Here is a 10,000-nt window from a genome sequence, read left to right on the forward strand (position 1 = left end):
ACAAGCTGCCTCAAGAAGTTGTGACGGCCGAGTCACTGGACTGCTTCAAGTGCAGACTGGCCTCTCATCTCTAAAAAGTGAATCCGCCCCCCTCCGCCCCCCCCCATTCCCCCCCCCCCCCCCCCCCCACTTCTCTCGCCCAGCACTGCCCCCCTCACCCTCCTCCAAAACCACCCACACACCCCAAAATCACCATCTCCCCCCCCCCCCCCCTCCCTCAACAGCTGATGCAGAGGCTTGGCATCATGTCAGTGCACTGGCTGGCCAGGTCGCCCAAAATTTTTTTTTCTCCAATCCTCACAACAGCGCAATCCTCAGCAACCATCCCCAAACCACAAGAGAATCATCAATATAATGATGTTGGTTGTATAAAGGAAATAGAAGAAGAAGGGACATGATTTGTTTGTGGTCAGATTTGAGTCCTGTTCCTCAAACCTTGTCATGGATGGAGCGGATTTTGGATCAGTGCCGTAAAGAATTGGGTCCATCAGTAAGTGAATCTTCATTGGTTAATAGTTAGCTGCCTTGAGAACCATACACGAAAAGCAGAAATAAGCAAGCTGTGATTGGTTAATTCCAGGGTGCTGTGGTAACGACTGTGTTGTGATTGGCGAGGGTCAGGAGACACAGAAGCAAAGGAAGTCAGGATTGGTTAATCAGAGGTTGTCATAGAAACGAAAGTGTAACTTGCCCTCAGCCACTTTTAACAAGCCCTCAGAGTTTGACTCATCATCTGGAAGAAAACGAAGTCAGCCATGTTCAGGGAAAGGATTGGCAGTTGATGAGGTGAATTTCTACATGCAAATGTTGTGCGTTGATTTCTGCTTCATTATAAGGGAAGTAGCTGCGATTGTTTTTGTATTTTTTTAATATTCATCATAAATAAATAGTTAAATAAATGAATGAATAAATAAATAAAGCAAATAATGTATGTCAGATGATACTTAATATACCAATGCAAAGTAACCCAATCATCATAAGCCTCGTGTATTTGATACTATGCAACTTGAAGATTGCTAGTTTTCATTCGTAAAACTTATGCTTTGCTCTTAATTCCAACTTTTGACTCGTATGAACTGAAATTGGTCACGCGATTTTCTGGAACTTAAACAAACCATTGTTCTGGTTTTCATGTCATAAAGTACCAGTATGAATTTGTTTTTCATGTCAACATGAACTGACACAATTAGATATGATGAAACAATAAGAATTCTGAAAACTAAGATCTGATTTCTTGAAAAAAAAATTACCAAATGAAATAAGGAAGAATTCTCCAGTACTGAAGACAAATGTAAAATAAATCAAAACAAAACAAAACTGCCATGATTTTTACAAAGATCTTCACAAATGATTGACTGACATATTTTCTTCTTCTTTTTTTTTCCACCCACGTTTCCTATCTTTGGTCAAACAAGCTCTTCTGGTAGATGAACTGAAAACAAATTAAAGTCACAAAGATCTACACAAATGGGCAGAATTTTATTCAGTAGATTTTGACATGATATATGAATATTTACCACCGTTAAATTCAGAGTGTTTTTGATGGGGTACAACAACCTCTGACATGTAGAAGCAACCGCAGTATGAGGTACACCATTAATGGCAGTGACTGTCTCTCTCTATCAGTGATATGTCAAACCACACACAGTATGAGGTACACCATTAATGGCAGTGACTGTCTCCACGTCTCTATCAGTGATATGTCAAACCACACACAGTATGAGGTACACCATTAATGGCAGTGACTGTCTCCACGTCTCTATCAGTGATATGTCAAACCACACACAGTATGAGGTACACCATTAATGGCAGTGACTGTCTCCACGTCTCTATCAGTGATATGTCAAACCACACACAGTATGAGATGCACCATTAATGGCAGTGACTGTCTCCACGTCTCTATCAGTGATATGTCAAACCACACACAGTATGAGGTACACCATTAATGGCAGTGACTGTCTCTCTCTATCAGTGATATGTCAAACCACACACAGTATGAGGTACACCATTAATGGCAGTGACTGTCTCCACGTCTCTATCAGTGATATGTCAAACCACACACAGTATGAAGGGCACCATTAATGCCAGTGACTGTCTCCACGTCTCTATCAGTGATATGTCAAACCACACACAGTATGAAGGGCACCATTAATGCCAGTGACTGTCTCCACGTCTCTATCAGTGATATGTCAAACCACACACAGTATGAGGTGCACCATTAATGCCAGTGACTGTCTCCACGTCTCTATCAGTGATATGTCAAACCACACACAGTATGAGGTACACCATTAATGGCAGTGACTGTCTCTCTCTATCAGTGATATGTCAAACCACACACAGTATGAGGTACACCATTAATGGCAGTGACTGTCTCCACGTCTCTATCAGTGATATGTCAAACCACACACAGTATGAAGGGCACCATTAATGGCAGTGACTGTCTCCACGTCTCTATCAGTGATATGTCAAACCACACACAGTATGAAGGGCACCATTAATGGCAGTGACTGTCTCCACGTCTCTATCAGTGATATGTCAAACCACACACAGTATGAGGTGCACCATTAATGGCAGTGACTGTCTCCACGTCTCTATCAGCGATATGTCAAACCACACACAGTATGAGGTGCACCATTAATGGCAGTGACTGTCTCCACGTCTCTATCAGCGATATGTCAAACCACACACAGTATGAGGTGCACCATTAATGGCAGTGACTGTCTCCACGTCTCTATCAGTGATATGTCAAACCGCACACAGTATGAGGTACACCATTAATGGCAGTGACTGTCTCTCTCTATCAGTGATATGTCAAACCACACACAGTATGAGGTACATCATTAATGGCAGTGACTGTCTCTCTCTATCAGTGATATGTCAAACCACACACAGTATGAGGTACACCATTAATGGCAGTGACTGTCTCTCTCTATCAGTGATATGTCAAACCACACACAGTATGAGGTACACCATTAATGGCAGTGACTGTCTCTCTCTATCAGTGATATGTCAAACCACACACAGTATGAGGTACACCATTAATGGCAGTGACTGTCTCCACGTCTCTATCAGTGATATGTCAAACCACACACAGTATGAGGTACACCATTAATGGCAGTGACTGTCTCCACGTCTCTATCAGTGATATGTCAAACCACACACAGTATGAAGGGCACCATTAATGGCAGTGACTGTCTCCACGTCTCTATCAGTGATATGTCAAACCACACACAGTATGAGGTACACCATTAATGGCAGTGACTGTCTCTCTCTATCAGTGATATGTCAAACCACACACAGTATGAGGTACACCATTAATGGCAGTGACTGTCTCTCTCTATCAGTGATATGTCAAACCACACACAGTATGAAGGGGGCACCGTTAATGGCAGTGACTGTCTCTCTCTATCAGTGATATGTCAAACCACACACAGTATGAGGTACACCATTAATGCCAGTGACTGTCTCTCTCTATCAGTGATATGTCAAACCACACACAGTATGAAGGGCACCATTAATGGCAGTGACTGTCTCTCTCTATCAGTGATATGTCAAACCACACACAGTATGAAGGGGCACCATTAATGGCAGTGACTGTCTCTCTCTATCAGTGATATGTCAAACCACACACAGTATGAGGTACACCATTAATGGCAGTGACTGTCTCTCTCTATCAGTGATATGTCAAACCACACACAGTATGAGGTACACCATTAATGGCAGTGACTGTCTCTCTCTATCAGTGATATGTCAAACCACACACAGTATGAAGGTACACCATTAATGGCAGTGACTGTCTCTCTCTATCAGTGATATGTCAAACCACACACAGTATGAGGTACACCATTAATGGCAGTGACTGTCTCTCTCTATCAGTGATATGTCAAACCACACACAGTATGAGGTACACCATTAATGGCAGTGACTGTCTCTCTCTATCAGTGATATGTCAAACCACACACAGTATGAAGGGCACCATTAATGGCAGTGACTGTCTCTCTCTATCAGTGATATGTCAAACCACACACAGTATGAAGGGGGCACTGTTAATGGCAGTGACTGTCTCCACGTCTCTATCAGTGATATGTCAAACCACACACAGTATGAGGTACACCATTAATGGCAGTGACTGTCTCTCTCTATCAGTGATATGTCAAACCACAAACAGTGTGAAGGGGGGCACCATTAATGGCAGTGACTGTCTCCACGTCTCTATCAGTGATATGTCAAACCACACACAGTATGAGGTACACCATTAATGGCAGTGACTGTCTCTCTCTATCAGTGATATGTCAAACCACACACAGTATGAGGTACACCATTAATGGCAGTGACTGTCTCTCTCTATCAGTGATATGTCAAACCACACACAGTATGAGGTACACCATTAATGGCAGTGACTGTCTCTCTCTATCAGTGATATGTCAAACCACACACAGTATGAAGGGGGCACCGTTAATGGCAGTGACTGTCTCCACGTCTCTATCAGTGATATGTCAAACCACACACAGTATGAAGGGCACCATTAATGGCAGTGACTGTCTCCACGTCTCTATCAGTGATATGTCAAACCACACACAGTATGAAGGGGGCACTGTTAATGGCAGTGACTGTCTCCACGTCTCTATCAGTGATATGTCAAACCACACACAGTATGAAGGGGGCACCGTTAATGGCAGTGACTGTCTCCACGTCTCTATCAGTGATATGTCAAACCACACACAGTATGAAGGGGGCACTGTTAATGGCAGTGACTGTCTCCACGTCTCTATCAGTGATATGTCAAACCACACACAGTATGAAGGGCACTGTTAATGGCAGTGACTGTCTCCACGTCTCTATCAGTGATATGTCAAACCACAAACAGTGTGAAGGGGGGCACCGTTAATGGCAGTGACTGTCTCCACGTCTCTATCAGTGATATGTCAAACCACACACAGTATGAAGGGGGCACTGTTAATGGCAGTGACTGTCTCTCTCTATCAGTGATATGTCAAACCACACACAGTATGAAGGGCACCGTTAATGACAGTGACTGTCTCCACGTCTCTATCAGTGATATGTCAAACCACACACAGTATGAAGGGGCACTGTTAATGACAGTGACTGTCTCCACGTCTCTATCAGCGATATGTCAAACCACAAACAGTGTGAAGGGGGGCACCGTTAATGGCAGTGACTGTCTCCACGTCTCTATCAGTGATATGTCAAACCACACACAGTATGAAGGGGGGCACCGTTAATGGCAGTGACTGTCTCCACGTCTCTATCAGTGATATGTCAAACCACACACAGTATGAAGGGGGGCACCGTTAATGACAGTGACTGTCTCCACGTCTCTATCAGTGATATGTCAAACCACAAACAGTGTGAAGGGGGGCACCGTTAATGGCAGTGACTGTCTCCACGTCTCTATCAGTGATATGTCAAACCACACACAGTATGAAGGGGGGCACCGTTAATGGCAGTGACTGTCTCCACGTCTCTATCAGTGATATGTCAAACCACACACAGTATGAAGGGGGGCACCGTTAATGACAGTGACTGTCTCCACGTCTCTATCAGTGATATGTCAAACCACAAACAGTGTGAAGGGGGGCACCGTTAATGGCAGTGACTGTCTCCACGTCTCTATCAGTGATATGTCAAACCACACACAGTATGAAGGGGGGCACCGTTAATGGCAGTGACTGTCTCCACGTCTCTATCAGTGATATGTCAAACCACACACAGTATGAAGGGGGCACTGTTAATGACAGTGACTGTCTCCACGTCTCTATCAGTGATATGTCAAACCACACACAGTATGAAGGGCACTGTTAATGGCAGTGACTGTCTCCACGTCTCTATCAGTGATATGTCAAACCACACACAGTATGAAGGGCACCGTTAATGGCAGTGACTGTCTCCACGTCTCTATCAGTGATATGTCAAACCACACACAGTATGAAGGGCACCGTTAATGACAGTGACTGTCTCCACGTCTCTATCAGTGATATGTCAAACCACACACAGTATGAAGGGCACTGTTAATGGCAGTGACTGTCTCCACGTCTCTATCAGTGATATGTCAAACCACAAACAGTGTGAAGGGGGGCACCGTTAATGGCAGTGACTGTCTCCACGTCTCTATCAGTGATATGTCAAACCACACACAGTATGAAGGGGGGCACCGTTAATGGCAGTGACTGTCTCCACGTCTCTATCAGCGATATGTCAAACCACACACAGTATGAAGGGCACCGTTAATGACAGTGACTGTCTCCACGTTTCTATCAGTGATATGTCAAACCACACACAGTATGAAGGGGCACTGTTAATGACAGTGACTGTCTCCACGTCTCTATCAGTGATATGTCAAACCACACACAGTATGAAGGGGCACTGTTAATGGCAGTGACTGTCTCCACGTCTCTATCAGTGATATGTCAAACCGCACACAGTATGAGGTGCACCATTAATGGCAGTGACTGTCTCCACGTCTCTATCAGTGATATGTCAAACCACAAACAGTGTGAAGGGGGGCACCGTTAATGGCAGTGACTGTCTCTCTCTATCAGTGATATGTCAAACCACACACAGTATGAAGGGCACCATTAATGGCAGTGACTGTCTCCACGTCTCTATCAGTGATATGTCAAACCACACACAGTATGAAGGGGCACTGTTAATGGCAGTGACTGTCTCCACGTCTCTATCAGTGATATGTCAAACCACACACAGTATGAAGGGCACCATTAATGGCAGTGACTGTCTCTCTCTATCAGTGATATGTCAAACCACACACAGTATGAGGTACACCATTAATGGCAGTGACTGTCTCTCTCTATCAGTGATATGTCAAACCACACACAGTATGAAGGGGCACCATTAATGGCAGTGACTGTCTCTCTCTATCAGTGATATGTCAAACCACACACAGTATGAAGGGCACCATTAATGGCAGTGACTGTCTCTCTCTATCAGTGATATGTCAAACCACACAGTATGAGGTACACCATTAATGCCAGTGACTGTCTCCACGTCTCTATCAGTGATATGTCAAACCACACACAGTATGAAGGGGGCACTGTTAATGGCAGTGACTGTCTCTCTCTATCAGTGATATGTCAAACCACACACAGTATGAGGTACACCATTAATGGCAGTGACTGTCTCCACGTCTCTATCAGTGATATGTCAAACCACACACAGTATGAAGGGGGGCACCGTTAATGCCAGTGACTGTCTCTCTCTATCAGTGATATGTCAAACCACACACAGTATGAAGGGGGGCACCGTTAATGCCAGTGACTGTCTCTCTCTATCAGTGATATGTCAAACCACAAACAGTGTGAAGGGGGGCACCATTAATGGCAGTGACTGTCTCTCTCTATCAGTGATATGTCAAACCACACACAGTATGAAGGGCACCATTAATGGCAGTGACTGTCTCCACGTCTCTATCAGTGATATGTCAAACCACACACAGTATGAAGGGCACCATTAATGGCAGTGACTGTCTCTCTCTATCAGTGATATGTCAAACCACACACAGTATGAGGTGCACTGTTAATGGCAGTGACTGTCTCCACGTCTCTATCAGTGATATGTCAAACCACACACAGTATGAAGGGCACCGTTAATGGCAGTGACTGTCTCCACGTCTCTATCAGTGATATGTCAAACCACACACAGTATGAAGGGCACTGTTAATGGCAGTGACTGTCTCTCTCTATCAGTGATATGTCAAACCACACACAGTATGAAGGGGCACTGTTAATGGCAGTGACTGTCTCCACGTCTCTATCAGTGATATGTCAAACCACACACAGTATGAAGGGCACCATTAATGGCAGTGACTGTCTCTCTCTATCAGTGATATGTCAAACCACAAACAGTGTGAAGGGGGGCACCGTTAATGGCAGTGACTGTCTCCACGTCTCTATCAGTGATATGTCAAACCACAAACAGTGTGAAGGGGGGCACCGTTAATGGCAGTGACTGTCTCTCTCTATCAGTGATATGTCAAACCACACACAGTATGAAGGGCACCGTTAATGACAGTGACTGTCTCCACGTCTCTATCAGTGATATGTCAAACCACACACAGTATGAGGTACACCATTAATGGCAGTGACTGTCTCTCTCTATCAGTGATATGTCAAACCACACACAGTATGAAGGGGCACCATTAATGGCAGTGACTGTCTCCACGTCTCTATCAGTGATATGTCAAACCACACACAGTATGAAGGGCGCCATTAATGGCAGTGACTGTCTCCACGTCTCTATCAGTGATATGTCAAACCACACACAGTATGAAGGGCACCGTTAATGGCAGTGACTGTCTCCACGTCTCTATCAGTGATATGTCAAACCACAAACAGTGTGAAGGGGGGCACCGTTAATGGCAGTGACTGTCTCCACGTCTCTATCAGTGATATGTCAAACCACACACAGTATGAAGGGCACCATTAATGGCAGTGACTGTCTCCACGTCTCTATCAGTGATATGTCAAACCACACACAGTATGAAGGGCACCATTAATGGCAGTGACTGTCTCTCTCTATCAGTGATATGTCAAACCACACACAGTATGAGGTGCACTGTTAATGGCAGTGACTGTCTCCACGTCTCTATCAGTGATATGTCAAACCACACACAGTATGAAGGGCACCGTTAATGGCAGTGACTGTCTCCACGTCTCTATCAGTGATATGTCAAACCACACACAGTATGAAGGGCACTGTTAATGGCAGTGACTGTCTCTCTCTATCAGTGATATGTCAAACCACACACAGTATGAAGGGGCACTGTTAATGGCAGTGACTGTCTCCACGTCTCTATCAGTGATATGTCAAACCACACACAGTATGAAGGGCACCATTAATGGCAGTGACTGTCTCTCTCTATCAGTGATATGTCAAACCACAAACAGTGTGAAGGGGGGCACCGTTAATGGCAGTGACTGTCTCCACGTCTCTATCAGTGATATGTCAAACCACAAACAGTGTGAAGGGGGGCACCGTTAATGGCAGTGACTGTCTCTCTCTATCAGTGATATGTCAAACCACACACAGTATGAAGGGCACCGTTAATGACAGTGACTGTCTCCACGTCTCTATCAGTGATATGTCAAACCACACACAGTATGAGGTACACCATTAATGGCAGTGACTGTCTCTCTCTATCAGTGATATGTCAAACCACACACAGTATGAAGGGGCACCATTAATGGCAGTGACTGTCTCCACGTCTCTATCAGTGATATGTCAAACCACACACAGTATGAAGGGCGCCATTAATGGCAGTGACTGTCTCCACGTCTCTATCAGTGATATGTCAAACCACACACAGTATGAAGGGCACCGTTAATGGCAGTGACTGTCTCCACGTCTCTATCAGTGATATGTCAAACCACAAACAGTGTGAAGGGGGGCACCGTTAATGGCAGTGACTGTCTCCACGTCTCTATCAGTGATATGTCAAACCACACACAATATGAAGGGGCACAGTTAATGGCAGTGACTGTCTCCACGTCTCTGTCAGTGATATGTCAAACCACACACAGTATGAAGGGCACCGTTAATGGCAGTGACTGTCTCTCTCTATCAGTGATATGTCAAACCACACACAGTATGAGGTACACCATTAATGGCAGTGACTGTCTCTCTCTATCAGTGATATGTCAAACCACACACAGTATGAAGGGGGGCACCGTTAATGGCAGTGACTGTCTCTCTCTATCAGTGATATGTCAAACCACACACAGTATGAAGGGCACCGTTAATGACAGTGACTGTCTCTCTCTATCAGTGATATGTCAAACCACACACAGTATGAAGGGCACCATTAATGGCAGTGACTGTCTCTCTCTATCAGTGATATGTCAAACCACAAACAGTGTGAAGGGGGGCACCGTTAATGGCAGTGACTGTCTCCACGTCTCTATCAGTGATATGTCAAACCACACACAGTATGAAGGGGGCACTGTTAATGGCAGTGACTGTCTCCACG

The 10,000-nt window shown here is 44.8% G+C and overlaps 1 protein-coding gene and 1 long non-coding RNA gene across 4 annotated transcripts in view; one reads left to right on the forward strand and one right to left on the reverse strand.

The window, feature by feature from the left end:
* LOC143275274 (uncharacterized) overlaps positions 1-10,000 on the forward strand; it is an 81,534-nt gene that overhangs the window by 49,971 nt on the left and 21,563 nt on the right. The window lies entirely within an intron of this gene.
* LOC143275272 (uncharacterized) overlaps positions 1-10,000 on the reverse strand; it is a 55,306-nt gene that overhangs the window by 22,380 nt on the left and 22,926 nt on the right. The window contains exon 7 of one of the 3 annotated variants that reach the window (XM_076579249.1): positions 692-733. The exons of the other annotated variants lie outside the window; for them this stretch is intronic. Coding sequence (XP_076435364.1) covers positions 692-733 — 42 coding nt within the window. The remainder of the gene's footprint in view (positions 1-691; positions 734-10,000) is intronic. 3 annotated transcript variants of the gene reach the window in all.

This window comes from Babylonia areolata, chromosome 30 (genome assembly GCF_041734735.1).
Source record: "Babylonia areolata isolate BAREFJ2019XMU chromosome 30, ASM4173473v1, whole genome shotgun sequence".
NCBI classification, from domain to species: domain Eukaryota; kingdom Metazoa; phylum Mollusca; class Gastropoda; order Neogastropoda; family Buccinidae; genus Babylonia; species Babylonia areolata.